At 38.6% G+C, this 22,264-nt stretch overlaps 1 protein-coding gene across 1 annotated transcript in view; it reads left to right on the forward strand.

Annotated features, from left to right (window-relative positions):
* The first annotated feature begins 10,133 nt into the window (after positions 1-10,133).
* Positions 10,134-22,264, forward strand: part of nkain3 (Sodium/potassium transporting ATPase interacting 3) — a 256,290-nt gene continuing 244,159 nt past the window's right edge. The window contains 1 exon segment of the mRNA NM_001078767.1: positions 10,134-10,438. Within this exon segment, the coding sequence (NP_001072235.1) occupies positions 10,385-10,438 (54 nt within the window). The 5' untranslated portion in view covers positions 10,134-10,384.

Consider the following 22,264-nt stretch of genomic DNA (forward strand, 5'->3'; position numbering starts at 1 on the left):
CTGGCCCAAGGAAAGTCTCCCATAGGGCTCAATGGCACTCTGCAGCTCCAACCTGGCCCAAGGAAAGCCTCCCATAGGGCTCAATGGCACTCTGCAGCTCCAACCTGGCCCAAGGAAAGTCTCCCATAGGGCTCAATGGCACTCTGCAGCTCCAACCTGGCCCAAGGAAAGTTTCCCATAGGGCTCAATGGCACTCTGCAGCTTCAACCCGGCCCAAGGAGAGTCTCCCATAGGGCTCAATGGCACTCTGCAGCTTCAACCTGGCCCAAGGAAAGTCTCCCATAGGGCTCAATGGCACTCTGCAGCTCCAACCCAGCCCAAGGAAAGTCTCCCATAGGGCTCAATGGCACTCTGCAGCTCCAACCTGGCCCAAGGAAAGTCTCCCATAGGGCTCAATGGCACTCTGCAGCTCCAACCCGGCCCAAGGAAAGTCTCCCATAGGGCTCAATGGCACTCTGCAGCTCCAACCTGGCCCAAGGAAAGTCTCCCATAGGACTCAATGGCACTCTGCAGCTCCAACCTGGCCCAAGGAAAGTCACAATAACGAAGCTTGAATGAATAACGAAACTTTAGTAGTCATTGCGACAAATACGATTTTGTCGCACAAATTGGCGCAAAGCACAAAAAAGTTGTGGAAATTAACGAAAATATCGTGGAAGTTGTGGAAATTAACAAAAATATCGTGGAAAATACGCAAGGTTCTAAATTAGAAAAAATATGACAAAACAAAAACAGACAAAAATGAACAGAATTATTATTTTTACAGAATAAAGGGGAAAAAAATAAAAATGAGGAACATTTGCTTAAAACAGACTTCATAAGTAAATTTGTGGATTTTTAAAAAAACGGTTTCCGGATAAAGTATCCAATACCCTGTGCATGCATACAGCAGTCACTATTGCGTTTACAGTAAAAAAGGACCTTGCAAAGCAACTCTCTCCGACTTAGGGGCCTTATTATTTAAAGTGCGATCGGCTCCGAATACAAAAAAAGCGTTTTTTTCCTAAGTTTTCATACCTTGCGTATTTTCATGATTTTTTCCGTTATTTTGCGCAATTTTTTCGTACTGTGCAGCAAAAATTACGCAACAAAATCGTATTTTCGCAACGAGTACGGAAGTTGCGGATTCATTCAAGCTTCAGTATCGTAACTTTCCTTTGGCCAGGTTGGAGCTGCAGAGTGCCATTGATTCCTATGGGAGACTTTCCTTGGGCCAGGTTGGAGCTGCAGAGTGCCATTGAGCCCTATGGGAGACTTTCCTTGGGCCGGGTTGGAGCTGCAGAGTGCCATTGAGCCCTATGGGAGACTTTCCTTGGGCCAGGTTGGAGCTGCAGAGTGCCATTGAGCCCTATGGGAGACTTTCCTTGGGCCAGGTTGGAGCTGCAGAGTGCCATTGAGCCCTATGGGAGGCTTTCCTTGGGCCGGGTTGGAGCTGCAGAGTGCCATTGAGCCCTATGGGAGACTTTCCTTGGGCCAGGTTGGAGCTGCAGAGTGCCATTGAGCCCTATGGGAGACTTTCCTTGGGCCAGGTTGGAGCTGCAGAGTGCCATTGAGTCCTATGGGAGGCTTCCAAAGTCATGCACAGAAGGATCAAAGTCAGAAAGGTTTTCCCGCTGTTTACGATCGTTCGGATACGAAAATTTTGTGACTTTCGGATCGCCAATACGATATTATCGTGACTAATCTGTTTTTTTCGTAAGCATTTTCGTGATATTTGCGATCATCAGAAATTATCGTATTTAATCTGAATTTTTCCCATTTCGGGATTCAAATCCCATAGTGTGCTCAAAAAAGCACATAGGTCTGATATATAGCATTACATATATATATATATATAGATATATATATAATGCCAGAGGAAACAGGCACTCACGTCGATATCGGTTTAAGATTCCTGGGTGCAGTATAGTACAGCACTTAAATAACAAAACAAATTTATTCAAATATGGTACTAACATTTCAGCTGCATCCACAGCCTTTATCAAAGTGAATGTGAGAAAAATAGACTCCCCTGAAATATCCTAAGTGGTGCGAAAACAGAAGTGACATCATCCAGTGAAGCGCAAAAATGTAACAATTAGCATATGTTTAAATAGCTTAATGAAACAAAACAAAAACATAAAACAAAAGTGTAAAGGAAACAAAAAAGAATAAAATATAGAAGAATATAACTAAACAGAAGAATAGGGAAAGTACACAGAAGCGATCTACCTTAGGAGGGAGGGGTGAAAATATGGGATCAGCGGATAAGCGTTGCTGTATCTCAGGGTCACTAGTTACTGCACCTAACCATTGGGTAAAACATACCTGCACAGTCCGCATGAGAAGCGAGGGAATAAGAGTATGGTATACATCCGTACAGCCCAAAGAGGGCGTAGAGACTTAGGTGCCCATTTACTAACCAATTTTGAGATTCGTATTTTTTATAAATTATAGAACATTTTGGAATGTATGCAAAAATTTTGGTAAAGTTTTCTGTAAATTTTCACGAAAGACTACGAACATTTCCAAATTTGTTAATACTTTGGATACACTTTCATCGGGACAATATTTTCGCCAGGCTTGATCTGTTGAGTACCATTAAGTCCTATGGAAAGCTTCCAAAGCCTGACATGCAAGGCTTCAAAGTCAGAACTGTTTTCGTGGCGTTTACCAACTTTTCAGGCCAAAAATTTTGTGACTTCCGGAAAGCAATTGCAATATTTTCGTACGAACGATAAAAGCATTATCAAGACATTTTAGAACTACAGAAAATATAGTGGTTACTTTGAATTTATACCATATTGCGTTTCAAGGCCAGAAAAAAGTGGTTAACCTCATATTTTTTTCATCATTGCTATTGTATTATCTTTTCAAAGGGGGTGTTTTTTCACAATACTTAACCAGAGATTTGTAGCCTGTGTATCAGGGAAGCCAGATTAAATGTAGAGAGACAACTGAGATTGTCCATCTTTCATATTATTTTGATGAACAGAAGAGATTTTTTCAGTTAGGTTCAAAGGTTTCTGGATATAGTCATTTTGTCCGTTGCAATAAAACAAAGTCATTTTAATATATTTCCTAGGGTTATGGAAAAACTCAATACAAATAATATATATTACATGTAATGTATCTAGTTAATAAAGATGCCCACTGGGATTGACTGTAATTTTGGTGCTGCAAAGATCTATGCTGTTTCAGCTCTAAAACTGTTAACATATCTGAGTGAGGATGCACTTCATTTTCCTTTATTCACCTGCCTGGTATCTGCCCTAATGCTTTGATTGTTTCTGGACTGCCACTAGCTGATGCACAGATAAAAGGGCTTTTTTATGACAGCAGTGCAGTGTTCAAAGACCAAAATGTGGATCCACAGTGATACGTTTTTCCTAGAATTCCATGGTTATAGCCTGCATTTTTTATTTGGATGGCGTCATAGCGCACTGTGTTAGTAATGGCTCCATACATACGTGGCCAACTCCTTTGCTCTTCTTGTTAACCAAGGCTTGTGATGCAGGCTGTAATAATAAACAATGTAGTTATTGATTAGAAAAAATATGTTTCCCATATATTTTATTTTTTATTAGCTTGATAATCCAGAGTTAAAATCATTTCTATGTTCTGTTCAAAAGTGTTAAAAAATATAGTGAGGAGGGACATAATGCTGCAGGCTATACTCTGTTGTAACACTGCTTATATTGAAAAGGAATAAATCCATGCGACAGACTTCATAAAAATATGGCATTTACTCTTTACGGCTGCATGATTTACATTTATATCTATTTAGTTTCTGTAACAGATTAGCCTGTAAAATAAAGTACCTAAAATTATATTTTCTATATCTTATGTAAATTGTAAACAATTTTATACATGCTGTAACTTCAATAAATTGTAATGCATGTAATGATAATGATAAATGCAATGTAATGTTTGTGCTTGACCAGAAGTCTGAAGTTTTTTCTTGTATAGAAAACATGTACAAAAGATATTCCACTGACTAATGTAAGCCTTTAAAGGGCTGTTGTTCAAAGTATTATAAGAAAAAAGTTACTGAAAAATAACAACACACTGGGAAACAACATTGGAGGTTCAAACGTAAAGCAATAAATGCTGTTTATTTAAGATTTTGTTGATTTTGTTAAGGATTATTTGTCATAATAACTTTTTATATACAAAAACAAGCAAAAGATGCAGTACCCAGAAAATAATTTATTCATTAAAATCACCAGCCATATGGTTATTTTAATTAAATAACTTATTTTCTAGGTGCTGCACCTGTGCCTCTTTAATACAGCATATGTGTGTGATTATACAGTATATAAATATATATATATATTTTTTTTTTCCTCTCTCTCAAAAATGCTTGTGGTTTTGAATCCAGGCCATCAAGAGAATCACGCCCTTAAAATACAGTTATGGGACCACAGGTTCTGGGCTTTTCTAAGGTTGCTAAAAAAAATAATAATTTAAACATGAAATAAACCCAATAGGATTGTTTTGACACTGATAAGAACAAAAGGAAATCATTTTTAAAAATTGCAATTATTTGATTAAAATGGAGTCTATAGGAGATGGCCTCCCCGCAATTCTGAGCTTTCCAGATAATGGATCCCATGCCTGTATATCATATGAAAGCCCATATGTAAAGCACTGCTTCTTCAAAACATGTAATTTTCATACACATACTGTATATTTCTAGTAGTATGTGATACAGGTATGGAACCTATTATCCAGAATGCTTGGGACCTGGGGTTTTCTGGGTAAGGTAATTTTTGAATAATAAATGAACATTTATTTTTCTAATAAGTCCTGGGAGTGCGGCATTTATTCCTGAGCATATGTATATACAGTATATATATATATATATTGTGTATAGTTTTCCTATAACATGGTTAATAAATAAACTAATAAATAAATAATATAGAATATAAATGAAAACTTTTATCAACAGTATTCATGTGGATTTAGGCATGAAAAGTCATGGAACACCTACCTAATTACTACTGGAAAGGAGAAGTAAAGGCTAGTAAAGAGTTAATCTCAAGCTGCAGGCATACCTTCAGTTGTCTCAATAGGAAGAAAAAATGCTGAGCTGTGTAAAGAAAGTTCCCATAATGCCTCACTCATCACAGACACCCAGACCAAGTGAACATGCTCAGTTAGTAAAACTATGAGTCAGCTTCCTGCTAATTGGCTCAGATCCACATTCCTAAGGGGGGGGGAGTGAGTTCTTAGCATTCTTGAGGGAGGGGGGAGCAGGAGAGAGGAGAGAGCTGCATGTCTCTGGCAGAGGAAAACAGACACAGAAATCTTTTTTCAGAGAACTCAGTGCAGCGGTTCTGTGAGTGCTTATGACTGTATTTACATAGCCCTTTCTGATAAAGCTTACTGAGTTTTTACCTTTATTTCTCCTTTAAGAAAAAAGATCACTTATAATGATTTCAGTTATTTGTTGGTTAATTATTCATTCTAAAGGTATAGTTTTCCTTTAATGTTCCCACTCATATTTCTTGCCACTCAAACACTTTAAGTTTCTTCATATTGGCTTTTTCCCCAAAACTGTCTGCATATCAGACAAGTGGTAAAGTTCTATGGGAAGGGTTTGGCACTGTGATAAAACAAGTGGACAGATAATTGAGGAGCCGAGAAAGAGACTGTGATCATGTAATGCAGTGCTGTCCAACTGGCGGCCCGCGGGCCGCATGCGGCCTGCGACCTCCCTCTGTGTGGCCCCCCACCTGTCTGGCTGCTTTGATGGCTTACCTTTGAGTAAGCATTAAATGGTATCAGTACTGAGATTAACTAGCCCCCTGCATGGTTCTCACCTCAGATTCAGGCTGTAATCCCCCTGTATTGTTTAAAAATGTAATCCCCTGTGTTTTTCCCACCTTTTAATACCTGCATTGTTCTCCCCCTGCAGTGTTCACACCTCAGGCTCAGACTGTAATCACTCCCATTGTTCACTTCTTCACACCTCATAAGTACTGTAGGCAGAGTATGGCACATACAGCCAGCATAGGGCAGGTAGAGTATGGCACACACAGGCAGCATAGGTCAGGGAGGGTATGGCACACACAGGAAGGGTAGGGCAGGCAGAGTATGGCACACACAGGCAGCATAGGTCAGGGAGGGTATGGCACACACAGGAAGGGTAGGGCAGGCAGAGTATGGCACACACAGGCAGGGTAGGGCAGGCAGAGTATGGCACACAGAGGCAGCCTAGGGAAGGCAGAGTATGGCACACACAGGCAGGGTAGGACAGGCAGAGTATGGCACACACAGGCAGTGTAGGGCAGGCAGAGTATGGCACACAGAGGCAGCCTAGGGAAGGCAGAGTATGGCACACACAGGCAGGATAGGACAGGCAGAGTATGGCACACACAGGCAGGGTAGGGCAGGCAGAGTATGGCACACAGAGGCAGCCTAGGGAAGGCAGAGTATGGCACACACAGGCAGGGTAGGGAAGGCAGAGTATGGCACACACAGGCAGGGTAGGACAGGCAGAGTATGGAAAACACAGACAGCATAGGACAGGCAGAGTGCTGCCTGTGTGTGCCATACTCTGCTTGCCCTATGCTGCTTGTGGGAGGTGAATCTGGCAGGGGTTTGTTGTGGGAGTTTGTTAGCAGTTGGAAATAGCCATTAAATGGTCCCAAAGGTGTGTAATTATGTACTGGGGGTTGCTGTGCTATCCACAGGGGAGGAGGAGGCATATGGAATTTAAGGGTATATCTTAATATGACATAATTCACATATGAATGATGGTTGATATCCCCACAGTAAGGACCAAGCATTTGGGATTTTGCTGTGCTACCACCATTGTGATAAAATAGGTGTGGTTTGAAGTGGGTGTGGTTTCAAAAAGGGGAGTGGTCAAAACTGGCTTCCATTAGTGGCCCTCCACCATGTATGCTAGAGAAATTCTGGCCCTCGGCACCGTAGAAGTTGGACAGCACTGGTGTAATGCATTTGTACCAAAAACAAAATTAGAGGGAAGGAGCAGCCATCAAGATTGACTTCAGAAAACCAGTTCTAAAGGCAAGGACTGGAATAGTGGCACTGCTATCACACTTTATGGAAGCAAGTTTTGTTGCATGATAGTACTATGGAACAAGCCACTGAGGATTCTGCCAAAAACAATTCTATATTGGATCTAGCAACCCAACAACCCAGAACTCATTAAAATGTGAAAGTAATAGAACAGTGATCCTAATATTATTTTATTGTATGTTACAAAAATCAGGAATGGAGGCTGTGGGAGAGTTCCATGGCTAATTAAACTATTAGTAAAACATAGTGAAAGTGCCACCGACCTGGCCAAATTTGCTTTAGACATACAAAAAAGGACACTGTTCAGTGCACATTCCCTGTCCCCATGTTTTATTAGTACAGGTATTACATTCTGTGAAGTGCACACGTTTTGAAGGCGTCTGAGCAAATCTCAGCGAAAATGAACACCAAGCACTCCGGACTCCAAGGGTCTTTAAAAGCAAGTCTTTCATTGATTCATTAAAACAGCTAAACGCCTGACGCGTTTCGTGCGCGTACGCACTTACTCATAGTCTGAGCAAATCTACCTTCAGGGCTGAATTGGCAGAAGAAGGTAGAAATCCTATTGTTTTACCTCCATATCTGACAATTCAGCCCTGAACGTCTGTGGATGGTGCGAACCGTTGGTCGCACGAAAGATCGAAAATCGCCACGTGTGTGGCCACCTTAACTGTTAATCTGTGGCTTGGGGCTTAATCCTTGGGGCTAATAAGCACTTTCTTCAGAACTATTCAATCTGCTGCACTATACTTTGTACACACAAGGGGGCACATTTACTAACCCACGAACAGGCCGAATGTGTCCGATTGCGTTTTTTTCATAATGATCGGTAATTTTGCGATTTTTTCGGCGTCTTTACGATTTTGGCGTAAAAACGCGTGTTTTTCGGTGTCGCGATTTTTTCGTAGGGTTAAAACTTGCGCGACTTTGCGCGCAAGTGTTAACGCTACGAAAAAATCGCGACTTTGCGCAACTTTCGTAATGGCTACGAAAAACTCACGTTTTTACGCAAAAAACGTAAAGACGCCGAAAAAATCGCGTTTTTACACAAAAATCGTAAAGACGCCGAAAAAATCTCAAAAAATACGAAAAAGTCACAAAATGTTCGTTTCCAATCGGAATTTTTCCAATTCGGATTCGAAATCGTGTCTTAGTAAATCAGCCCCAAGGTGTATTGCACACTTGCAGGGCACTCCATCTTTGAGAGATATGTTTAATAGACTGGCACATCCCTATTTGCCTGTAAGAGTGTTTCAAGGCATTGGTCTCACAGGTCATGCTCTAATAGGGAAGTGATCTCTAAAACCAGCACCCATTGTCAAAAAGGATGGTATATTTTCATTTTAAATTCAAAAATAAAACCCAGAGGCGGCTTTGAAAATGCTAAATAAAAAACAGGTACTGCCATTACTGCTTTGCTCTGATTTTCTTGCAGTCTGAATTTCACCAGTTCACCTAAAGGGGTAAATTATGGTGAACGGGCAACACACCTTTATTAATATTGTGACTATTTTTTTTTATTGATCTGTTTTAGGGATTGTGTAAAGCACATGCAAGGCGTAAGTACTGTGTACATAACTAGCAGTATATAAATAAAAATATACAAAAGAAGCAGCTTTATAAATACACCATTTAATTTAGACCACTTTTTCAGTGGATTTCTGGCATAAACCATTTAATACATTTTGCACAGCTTGATAAATAGACCCCTAAGAGTACAATATTGGACGTGGTATCCAGAATGTTCGGGATGTGGCGACTACACAGTACAACACACAGAATCCTTCATTCCTAATAAATTTTATTCAAAGAGATGCATATAATAACTGTTTAATGCAGGAACATGCAGCTTCAGAGAGAGAAGGATAATATACACAGGAACAGGGAAACACTCAACAGGACACTAGTTCAGGATGCAACTTAGAGCCAATCAGTAATCACTTACATCACACACAGGAAATTATGTACTAACACATGGTAATTGAATTCTGGGAACTGTATTATTCAATATCTAACATAACAAATATATATTAGAAATCTGTAATAAAGGTTCAACATGGGACCTGGGGTTTTCTGGATAAGCGGTCTTTCTGTTATTTGTATCTCTGTACCTAAAGTCCACTAAAAATGATTTAAACATTAATTAAACCTAATAGGATTGTTTTGCCACCAATAAGGATTAATTGTAGTTTAGTGGGATCAAGTACAATGTACTGATTTATTATTACAGAGAAAAAGGAAATCATTTTAAAACATGAATGGTTTGATTAAAATGGTGTCTATAGGAGATGCCCTTTCTGTAATTCAGAGGAAAAGGGTTAAATGCACAGTGAAAAAAGATTTTTAACCCCTTCCGATCCTAATCAGCATATGCTAATTAGGATTCAGATTCAGTTCTGGGTGGGTTCGGGGGTTCGGCCGAACCCAAAAAAGTGGGTTTGGTGCATGCCTAATTATGAATCAAGAATAAAACTCACAACCTTTAGTAAATGCCCCCCCATAGTTTATATTTTTTTTATAATTTTTTTTCCTAGTAAAATATGGCGTTCTTTATGCCTCCCATCCAAAATAATATTCCTTTACATGGCCTGTATGGCTTTAGCATGGTTGGTCTTTTTTATTGTGTTATACAGGTATAGGATCCGTTATCCAGAAAGTTCCAAATTACAGAAAGGCCATCTCCCATAGACTCAAATTAGATTTAAACAAATGATTCTAATTTTTAGAAATTATTTCCTTTTTCTCTGTAATAATAAAACAATACCTTGTACTTGATCCAAACTAAGATATAATCAATCCTTATTGGATGGAAAACAATCCTATTGGGTTTATTTAATGTTTAAATGATTTTAAATAAACGTAAAGCGAGCTTATGGTATAAGTTTCTTTATAGTACTGCAAGATAGAATTTCAAGATACCAGGTATTACAGCTCCATGAAAACTGGGAAACTTACAGGGAAACTCAGTGATCTTGCCATGATTACATCCAGTAGATGGCAGTAAACAGCCTTCATCCGGCTTAGACAGCAGTCAAAAGTCAAACGAGAAAGGAAGGGTGGTCTGAATTCCAGTTATCTTTTCTTTGCATTTGGTCTGTGTTTGCGATCGTGGAAGCTGTTTGGAATCACTGCACATTGGGATGTGTTGATGGGCTGGATACTTTGCTAGGTAGGTGCTGAAAGCACTGGACAGCAACCCTGGAACCTTTCTTCTTCCTTGGCTGCCGCCTGTGCAAGTGCTGAATCTGAGCAAGGGCTCTTAGAAAGTGCAGCCGTGCATTAGGAGCTGTCCAGCAGCACTTGTGTTCCTTGTCTGTATTGGCTCTGCTAGCTACTCTGTGGTCATACTTGCAACATGGGATGTTGTACGGGGCGCTGCACTTTGATCTTCATCTGCACTTTACAGATGGTGAGTACATTCAAATGTGTGTCATAGCACTATAATCCATGCTTATATAAAGTACAGTGCACTGAATTACTTACATCCATAAAGAATATATGGAGGGGGGATCATAAAATAGCTCTTAAAAAATACGTTTGGTGGTGTTGAAAATGTCTCTGAACATTCAACTCAGACAGTGTTTGAATCGCCTTTGTGATTCGTATCATTTTTTCAGTTTTCATTGATGTATTTTAGAACTGTCCCCAGTGCTGAGAGAGACAAGACCTGCATGACAGGAATACCATGTGTTTCATTATGGAGAGCATCTAATGATTCTGAAAGTGACCTCAGGTGTCAGAATGTGGCTTAGTCCCTGGGCAGACCGCTAGGTGCTATAAAATCAGGCTTTGATCACCCTTCTCTTTAGTAACTGCTTTAACCTTTTCTGCAAATAAGATGTAGTGAGACATGGGTATATCTGCTTTGTTGGTCATAGATGATGTGTAAGGCTGTAAAAATGGTACAGGTATAGGATCCTTTATCTATAATGCTCAGGACCTGGGGTTTTACAGATAAGGGTCTTTACAGAATTTAAATTAGGATTGTTTTGGCTCCAATAAGGATTAACTATATTTTAGTTGGGATTAAGTACAAGTTACTGTTTTATTATTACAGAGAGAAAGGAAAAAAAAACATTTTTTTTTTTTTACTTATAATGGACTTAATAGGAGATGGCCTACCCATAATTTGTAACTTTCTGGATAATGGGTTTCTGGATAATGGATCCCATACCTGTACCTGTGCAGATTTATTCCTTACACCTGCTATGTGCCATTCTGATTGTCATGCACGTAAATGAATACATGTACCTATGGTGTGTGTTGTGCTTAAAATGCATAAAGGTATATCTGTCCTATTCTGTGCAGAGGCTTACAGCTGCATGGGAAAGAGCTGCTTTTCAGATTGTATCCACGTTCTGATAAATGGGCTAATTTGCATCCATTCGACAAAGGGGATATGATTAAACCACTTTCAATTCTGCTAATTGTGTTCCTATTCATTTATAGTGGTACCAAGTATGTGCAGATGTGGCACCAAGTATGTGCAGATGTGTTAGATTGTTCCATTAAAGCAACCCTAAACTTTATTTTCATTTGCTAAAGAGACAGTCTGTGAAATTGATACTGAATGCAGGGATTGCCAAACTTTTCCATCTTATTAATCCTTTTTTTAAACCCCCCCCCCCCCCCCATCTACCTTTTTATTCCTACACTGGAAACATGGACTGAATAGAAATCAAGGGCAAAGTAGACAAATAATAAAATATGTAACAATGCCATTAGAGAACATTGCAGTGGCAGGCATGTGTTAACTAAATATAATATTTTGGAAATAGGATTTAATGCACTCTGAACAGCCAACAGAAGCAGACTCTCCTTATTAATTTGTTTTGTGAACTATGTAGCAAATTGTTTCTATTCCTGGTGATATACATTGAAGAAGATAATATTCACTTTTATTGGAAATGATGCATATGTTTTCTGATCAGCAGATTACTTACTTTGATAGTACTGTGAAGTTTTGTGCCACTTGGGGCCCCCGGACCAAATCCGGACCCAAAATGATACTGTTTAGCACTTGCCTTAAATATATAAACATTGAGGCTTGCAGCAACTGAAAAAACTGGAATGATATCTCACTTTGTAATTGAGCCTATTCACCTTCTAACCTGCTGTAGATTGATTTTCCAGTCTCACTTGAGTGCGCTGGAAAGTAACGTTGTCCTCAGTGTGCTAATTGTGCCCAAAAGTGTTGTTTGTCCCTTTATGTCTAGACAGGGGCTGCAACTGTCAGAGCTTTAATCCAAGCACGACTTCTTACTTCCCAAAGTTCTCTAACAAACTTAGTTGGTCTTATTTGTTGACCTGTTGCAAGGGTTAATTGGAGTGACACTGGCATTGGCATTTATCATGCTAAAGAGTGGTCAGTGTTTTAGCCCAACGTAATGCTGATTATCTGGAAAACTAACCAGTATGACTGCAACTCTGTATTCCAATTTTCTGAGCCACAGTGTTGACATTACTTGGTTTTGCACTTGATATCATTGAGTTCTATCATGTCTAGTAAATGACAGGAGGCACGCAAATCAATAATGCAGTCTTATGTTTTGCTAGCTATTCAATATACAGAGCTTTTTATTAATCTTTGAGGTTTGAAGCAGCTAAAATATGAAGTACTGTGGAGCAGGGCAGCCCTATCCTAGGCTTTTAAACATACTGATTCGCTCTAGGTTTGTGCTGAATGATAACGTTTTTTAGCTTACCCGGCACTGTAAGAAAGTCTTAAATCTATAGGTAGCCCATGGTTTAAATCTTAGATTTTATTCTCAGTGCAGTTTTAAAAGTAAGTTATTACATTTGGCTGAGTGCAAACAAACCATATTAATACTCCATGTTCAATTATAAGTATTGCAGCTTCAGGTTAAATAAGGAGCTGCTGCATGGTACTGTTTCATGGCGATTCTTTTAAAGCATGGTGTTATTAAATCTTAGAGATGTGTCAATGCTCCCTTGCAAGGGATCAAAATGATGGATTCATCAGCCCATAACTCTGATATACTGCTTCAAATATAATGCAAGGCCATCATATTTTGGGATATTTCTGAAGCAAATAGATTTATTTTCTTCTACTTAAGGTCATTTGGGTTATGGCAATAAAATGTTCTTTGGTAAATCACACCTGCTATTTTTTTTACTACCATTGTGCATGATTTATTTTCTCTTTCACTTGTATCAAGCATTGAAAACCATAGTTAATAAAATGGGCATTGGTCAGAGAGTGAATTACGATGTTACTAAAGGTGAATTTATGTATGCAAATGTAGCATTAAGTGTAAGCAATAAGAAATAACAGATAATAAATTTTGAGACAGGTAATATGAAGTCTTAGGTAGAAATGCCATTTAAATACCTAGTCAAATATGCCCTTTTAGTGTTTATTACAAAGACTGTAGCAGCAGGGTGTTAATTAATTTATATAATAACGAAGGTGCAAGGTGATGCTGTTGCCCCGGGTTATTTATAAACTGTGATGTACAGGGGAGGCTGTAGGATGTGACAGCACAAGTGAGTTGTTTAGCACTGTGTTAATAAGACTGAAAATTTCCAGGTCTATTTTCCATTAGTTTTCTCTTTATGAAACGGTACAGTAGGAGAGGAGCATACTGTTGCAAACTATTTTTCTCTCAATATTTGTATTTAAAAAAAATAGTTGGGGGTTACTGCTTGTTTTTATACTCAGCAATGGTTTTAGCATAGTTGAAAAAGCCATATACAGTAAGACAGCATCTTCTCTCTGTTGATAGATAAGAGGGTCAACAGCAAAAGCCTTGTGCAAACCCCCTACTGTATGCCCATACTCCATTAATGAGGCTGAATTGTAGCTGTGACAATACCAAAAGAAATCTCATAATGAGTAAAATCAAATGAAAAATACACAGAGCTTTGTTGTGTTACAATATATAGACTATTTGTCCAGTCTAAAGGACTGAAAATGTTTAATAACATCTTTTGTTTTCATTTTTCTGGAATTGTGAATTCATAGATTGTGTCTATGGTTTTGTCTGTGGCAAAATGGTGCTTTGGCATCATCATTTCCTCATCAGTTGCTCTTGTAGCCAGTGTCAGACTGTCCTACCGAGGTACCAGGAAAACTCACAGTGGGTCCAGGTGTCTGTGAACCCTCCTGCTTTACAAAACATTTAACTTTCTTTGCCTATTCTATGGCCATTCCTAATTTCTGTATAAGAACAAGCAGAGAGAGAGAGAGACGAGAGAGTTTCTAAAGATAAGAATCTAGAAGTAAGATTAGCAAAGACATTAAGATTAATCATTTGGAGAATGGTAATATTATCTTAGGGTTTCTGATGGGTCCTTTGCTGCTTTGTCATTGCATCTGCTACTGTTGTAATTCATATATTCTACCATTTTAATTGTGGTCCCAGTTAGTCAATTTACAATGTTTTCTGGCACTTGTGTTTTATGCACCAGTTCTAGGTATCTTACTAATTATTCTTCCATTAAAGGAGAGAAGCACAGAGCCAGTAAGATAAAGAAAAATCTTTCAGAGTGAAAAAAAATCTCAAATATTCATTCCAAGGCATTTCTGTGACACTCCTGCCACTGTGATATTTTGATGACATGATATATTTCATTGTAGGAGTCATGAAAAGAGTTAGAACTTGCAAGCAATTCTGCTGTTAATTAGTCGTCTGCAACAGATATAACTGAAGCAAGTGTGGCTGATGACATTTGAGTTGTTGCTATTCAAGCTTGAACGTTTTTGACCTTGCCGTTTATTGTTTTTTTTCTGGGAAAAATGAAATCACAAGCATGACTGAACTCTATAAAATGACATATCCTGAAAGATAGTTGCAACCACAGTATGGCTGAATGCTTTATCTCAGACCGCTGGTTTCTTCATCTCCTTAAAGCTTGCCTAGGCTTAAAGTTAGCCTTTAACCTAGACATAAAAAGCTGTACAATTAAAGTTCTTTTCAAATGAAACATTAAAGTCAAATTATTTTATTTATTAAAACATCCATTCCTGTTATAACACATTTGAAAACCTCAGCTGTCAATCATATATTGCCTGCCCCGCCTCTATGTCTCACAGCAATCACTTTTATTTCTGCATTTCCCAGATGACATTTCTTTCCTCACATTCCCTACTCCCTTCCCACTGTCTATAATTTTGTAGCCTGTGAATGGGAACATGTGTCAGGTCCTTCTTCTGGAACATAATCATGATTTTCCACAAAATGGCTGCCACCTGCTTGCCGTGATTGTGGATTCCAAAAGAAGAAAAGAAACAATATTTAAACAATTAATTTAGTGTAAGTAAAGTTTATTTTGCCTGACTAGCAAAGTAAAATAGGATTTTGAATTATTTTTTAGGGTGACAGGTCCCCTTTAAAATTCTGTCTTTTGAGCCACATACATTCTTTCTTTAAAATAAACTGGAAACGTATAGTGTAAATATGGGCTAAAATATGAGTCTTTTGCAGCAAAAAGAGTTTAAAGTCTTTTAAGTTAACTATATAAGGCTTTGCACACTGTTGAGGATTGATTTTTCTCAGTTGTTCCTGGGAGATTTGCTGGTTTGTTTAGGTTACTGACATGACATTTGTGTGCCTTAGTTTTCAAATACAGGTATGGAATCTGTTATCCAGAAACCTGTTATCCACTCGGAATTTTAATCAAATAATTCAATTTTCTTTTTTTTAATATTTCTTTTTCTCTGTAATAATAAAACAGTACCTTGTAATTCATCTCAACTATGAGATAATAAATCAATATTTAGATAGTAAGCTCTATGGGACAGGGACCTCCATCCTCTTGTCTCTTTGTTCCATGTATTTATTTGTATTTATTGTTATACTTTGTATTGATCTATTATTATTTTAATAAGCTCGTGTTGCATTAATCTATTCTACTGTACAGCACTGTGTACATAAGTAGCACTTTATAAGTAAAGATATACATACATACATAATTGAGGCAAAAACATCCTATTGGCTTTATTTAATGGTTAAATTATAATTTTTTTAAGACTTAAGGTATGGTGATCCAAATTATGGAAAGATCTCTAACCTGGAAACCCTAGGTCCTGAGCATTATGGATAACAGGTCATACCTGTAGTGATGCTTAGTTGGATTGGAATCAAGGCTTTAAATCCTTTTCACACCCTTAATTTCCACCTAAGCTTTTCTGTATCATTTTTCCAAGCCTTGACCCTGCCAATAGATAATGCTTGCAGCTGAATTTGAGAGCTCCACATTTAGCAGTCATTTTCTAGGTTGTGTCGTTAAAGGAGAAGGAAAGGTAAACACTAAGTAAGCTTTATCAGAAAGGTCTATGTAAATACAGCCATGAGCACTCACAGAAACAATGAACTGAGTCCTCTATCAAAAGAAACACAGGATTTTTTTTCTTCTATTGTGTACACTTGTTCTTCTGTGTCAGACTTCCTTCTCACAGAAAAATCCTTCAGGGCACAGGCATATAAAGCATTCTAACATGCACTAATGTGCCTAATCTTTTGGCAGTAACATGCCAAAATGCTCTTTCTTCTCCTTTAAGGTTAAAATGTATTCTTTATAAAAAAAAGTTCAAGAAAAGGAATCAAACCGGAGTCAGTGTGGAAATTAATGACAGGACAAACTGAATCTAATAATCAACGAGCTATGCTAAGCATGCCTTTATGTAATTATCCAGCCAAGAGAAAGTCCAGAGCCACCCAAGACTAATTAAGAACTACTGGGTTCCTAACAGTTTGCCACTCTGTCCATCTGCTTTCAGAATCCATCTGCTGTCATCCAGATACAGAAGTATTGCAGATACATTTTACCTTCTGTTTACTTCCAATTTATGTATTTATTCCAGCATATAGATTTACAATGTGTTCTGCAAACATCTATTCTGCATCATTTAGGAAATTGAAATACAGTGGGCAAACTCCGGCTAATGACAAGTGACATGGAGCAGGGAGGATTATGCGGCTCTAGCAAATTTAGCTCAGTTTATGATGCTATTGTATTTTTACTATTTTCCTGCCAGAGAGCTCTGTAAATATCCAATCTTCGAATCACAAAAAGCATCCAAAATGCTGCAATTGGAAAAAAAAAAATCATATATGCACGTGATAAAAGCACCGAACGTTAAAGCATAAAATATACTACTTTGCCCAATCTGTTGGCTTACAGGAAACGTGAGTCTGGAAATGATGCAGTACATGAGATCAATTATATTTTTATGTTCCAGAGGAGCTTGCTTCAAAGTGAGCAATTCATTTTAGTGACAGTCGGCAGCCATCCGGATATTTGTGTGAGACAAACCTACCCAAATCCTTCATTTACAGAGAAGCCATTTAGCTGCATGCAATGTGATTATTTACTGTGTTTACTAAAGGTGGATATTGTCAATGCGCACATTAACAGAACAGGAACAAAAATGCTTATTCATTCATGTGGAGATGAGCATCTGGCCATCGCTATAGCCAAATAAAATGAAAATGAGCTTGCTAACTGTACAGGCATATCATTTCAGGAAAGTGTTATGTCGTTCTGATAAGTGCTGTCTACAATATATTGTGCTGCAAAACTAATACTGTGGTGCTAGTCGCTGGGATTTTAAGCAGAGAGCATTCTTTCGAAACTTATGTATATGTATTTGCTAAAATCCATGGCCTCGGTGTCAGAGGGGTCATTTGGGGGCTTCTCTTAGTCCCACCTCCCCCCCTCTTAGGGGTACTGCTGCCATGAGGCAAGTTGAGGGCCCCCTCTTAGGTGGCAGCAGCCCACAGGTTGCCAGGAGCAGCAAAAAGCCACTTCTGGTAACTTCAAGAAACAAAATTACTGCCTCAGGGCAGCAAGGGCCCCTATAAGCCCATGCCCCCTCCCTCTTTATCTATCTATTTATATATATATATATATATACATATACAATTATAAAGATCGTAATGTTGACTGAAGAGTTGGACACGTGATATGTCAATTAACACATTAACATTTTGTTGTTTAAAGTCTAATACAAGAAAATGTTTACAAAACATATGGTTTTTTTCACTATGCACCTCGACAGAATGTTTGGAGATGAGTGGGGGCACATATATATATATATACTATTATAGATTTATATTGGAGGATTGTTACCAGTGACACATATGGAAACGGTGGAATTTAAATTGTTTGTTCAGTTATGGTTATTCGGTATGAGAAATAGAAGGAATTCTAAAAGGATTGTTCCAAAAATTTCCACTCACATGGAATACTTTAGAGCAGTGTTTCTCAAACCTTCCTAATGCTGCGACCCTTTAATACAGTTCCAAACGTCAAAATTTAATACAGTTCTCTCATCAACAAAATTCTTTCTAGTGGATTCACTTCCCTGGCTATACATATGCTGATTGGTAATCCCTACTCTACACTGATAAGACTTAATAAGAGCAAAACTAGTCTGCATTTGGGAACATTCGCTTTACACCAGTGGTTCTCAACCTGTGGGTCGGGACCCCTTGGGGGGTCGAATGACCCTTTCACTGGGGTCGCCTAAGACCATCAGAAAACACATGTTTCCGATGGTCTTAGGAATAATTTTATGGTTGGGGGTCACCCCAACATGAGGAACTGTATTAAAGGGTCACGGCATTAAGAAGGTTGAGAACCACTCCATTACAATATAAACTGACTTTTGACCTGGTTCTTTTACATCTTATTTGCTATATTATAACAGTTCTTGGCCTGTACCATGACTGTTGGTGCAACTCCACTTTCTATACTTGCTGTATTAAAGGAAAGTTATATTGCCAAGATATGCCCCTTTCTTTCACAAGTAACAACTAAAACACCATGAAAATCCATGCCTTTATCTTATCCCATTTTGGGTGAAGACACACAGAGCTACTAGTAGCAGCTACTTGTCACGGCTAAAAAAATAACCACTGCTGATCATTTACTTATAATTGCCTTTACGTATGTTTTAGAAGAGGCAATTCTCAGTATTGTCTATGGCAGGGTATTTACTGGCATTTAGTAGCCATGACAAGTAGCTGCTACTAAGTAGCTCTGTGTATTCACCCTCAGACTATTGCAATCTCCTACTAACCGTTCTCCCATCTCTCCCCCCTGCAATCAGTCTTAAACTCTGCTGCCAGAATCCTCCTGCTCTCTAGTAAGAGGGAACCTGCTCATTCACTGGTAAAATTCCCATCATGGCTGCCTGTTGAGCAAAGGATAGCATACAAAACTTACATTCTGCTAAGTCCTTCACTCCTTTGCTCCTCACTACATTTCCTCACTTGTTTCCCTGTATGTTCCTGGCCATCTCCTCTGCTCCTCTTAAAACCACTTTTTTTACACTATCCACACCCACTGCCATACCTTGTCTTAAACCTTAATCCCTGAATTCCTCCGTAGGGAACACTCTCTAAATCCCTTCTAAAGGAAAGTCACATCCTACCCTTTGGAGCACTAGAACACATCTTGTCTGGTCCATTTCTGACCAATGCCCTAATCTTTGGACATTTTCTCTTCGATCCATGTCTGTTTGTTTTCCATGTGTTATCAGTTGTGCAGTTTTATGTTGCTGAAAGGAATACATTTTTAACAAATTGTCCATGGCTGAATATTTGTTTTATTAGACTGGCAGAGATAATTTTTTTCTAGTTTACTAGTATTTGCCCCTTTAAGCATTTCAAGTTTTCCCTGCAGCCTAAAATTTCTTTTCAGCCATATTGTGCTCTTAGCTGTGTGACATGCTGTCTGGCATTGCCAGCAAAGGATTATATCCATATATCTACCCACTGATTTCAAAAGGCAGTGATGTGCACCAATGAAGTGATAATATACTTAGTGCTCATTGTGGACATCTGTGCTTGAAATGGTGCCAAAGTGTGTAAGCTTGCTATGGGAGTGTGCCCTAAAGGCCCAACCCCATTTTGAGCATTAGGTAACTATATGTAAGCATTTACAGAAGACTAGAAAAGCTTGTTGCTTAATATTTTCATCTGTGGCAGTAAAAGTTTGGGGCAGATTCATCAAAGCTTAAAAAAAACATTCAATATCCTTTTCATGTGTTTCCATACTAGTGTGTTCATTTCTTGCATTTATTTATTTCTTGCATTTATTTATAACTTGCATCAAAATTCTTGACATGAAAACACTTAAGAAATGTATGTCAAGGTTGCCTATGGTCTGTCCTGTGGCAAAGGGTAAGGACAGAGCTCTTTAACATCCTACATCTGCTGGCACTCCCTGACTTGCATGTCTCACTGAAATGGGATGGGGAACATCTACATGCCTCTGCCTATCTGCCACCCTGCCACCCAGCAGCGCTGTATTCAAGAAGCCAAAAGATATGCGTCTGTGCTGCAAATTGTGAGACAGGGTGCATATCAATCTTAATATAATATCACTGTATAATATTTTATTTGTATTATATTTATGTTTAAAACAAATCTGCATTTGTACTTAAAAAAATGCTGTAATGTTCATAACATCACAGGGTACATTCTCTTACTGGGGAACAGTGCACAAGTGCAATTTTAAGTGCAATGCTGGAGTGGATTGGAGGTAGGCCTAAAAAAAATCCTGCTTTTACACTGTACTGCACTGTAATGTACGGATAGTGTAGTTTTTTTTAGTGCAGGCACAAGGAGCAGCGTAGGAAGGCATATCGGCTTCTCTCAGCCTGAAGGAAAAATGCAGGACTGAGAGAAGCGACTCTATGCCTTAAATGACATTTGCATGCTTGGGTGACATTTGCTAAGTGTTCACCAAATCTATTCATGTGGCCCTGGTCAAAAAAGCACTTCAAATAAACGGGTGATAAAGGGATGCAGGGCACAGCTGGATACAAGGCTATACATGTTAAGGCTATGCCATACCAGTGACTTGTAACAGACTGCTTGTAGCAATCTGAGATAACCAAGAGGACAGCCTGTACTCAGATTTGAACATTCCCTTTAGAAAGCAATAAAACTATTTTTACCTGCTACAAGTAATCAGCTATAATTCATTATGGGGCATAAATGCTGGTTACCATAGAGGCATTTTTATAAAACAGGATCAGTATTTCTCTAATATTAAGAAATCCTGTTACTGCAGAGTTGTGTCTTTGCATTCCAAGTTCCGCAGTATACATCATTCTCTTATCTGTTTTTTTGCCTTTTATTTATTTCTCTTATTCCCTTGTGTATTGCTGACTTTTAAGCGTCAGCCTTTCTAAACTCTTATTACCCCCTCCTTGCTTTTGTCTCTGCGCTATGTGCCCAAGAGTGCTGCAAGGGATAAAAACACACGGATATGAAAAGGTCTCTCTCACTGGCTGAATACATCTTTGTGTCTGCCATGGGATAAAGAGAGGCAACCTTCTCTTTCAGAATGCGGCTATGTGAGAGCAGGCACAAGTCACAAGTCTAAATCTGTACATAGAGAGTGCATCTCCAACCTGATGAGAAAACTTATACAAAGACATTAATGAGCCCTTTTATAAAGAACCATTTTTATACAGGGAAAGCTTGCATGACATTAATTGCTGCTTCTAGCTTTTTCTTCTTTTTTTTCAAATATAATTTTGAATTGATAATGAGACAGACACCATTTCCTTACAGGCAGAGTATATCTGCTGAATTATCAAACATTGCCTTACAGCAATGTGCCTAAATCTGGGATGATGTGTACATTTACATGATCTGGCAACCCTATCCCTGTAATACCATATTCGTGTACACACTTGTGCATAAAAATCATTGCAATGTGCAGAAAGCATCAGAGCTCATAAGTAGTCAGACTATTACCTTAATAACTTTCTAGTTCACCTTTACATAGATAAAGTGGAAAAAAGCAGGCAGAGGTATCTCCCATTTGATCTATGTTCTGAGCAAAGATTTAAATGTTGCAGCACAATGCGCAATGTAAAGTACATTTTATTTGGCAGATATTCCCTTTCCTTCTGTTCAGCCAGATATTTTTTTGGAGTCCCTGAGCCAATGCCCACAAAGAGTGTGAGAAAGCCAGAGAATGCACCAGGCTGCTGGAAGCAGGGAAATTATATACAGACATTAATAGTATAAGGAGCTTTGGGGCATCTTTAGAGGCACAGCTCTAGACTTGCTAAGCCCCTGTACCTCTGGGCATGGAACAGATACCTTAAAGGAACAATAACACCAAAAAATTTAAATGTTTTAAAGTAATTCAAATATAATGTACTGTTGCCCTGCACTGGTAAAAGTTGTGTGTTGCTTCAGAAAGACTACTATAGGTTATATAAATAACCTGCTGTGTAGCCACTGGG

The sequence above is a fragment of the Xenopus tropicalis genome, chromosome 6, assembly GCF_000004195.4.
Source record: "Xenopus tropicalis strain Nigerian chromosome 6, UCB_Xtro_10.0, whole genome shotgun sequence".
Classification (NCBI taxonomy): Eukaryota; Metazoa; Chordata; class Amphibia; order Anura; family Pipidae; genus Xenopus; species Xenopus tropicalis.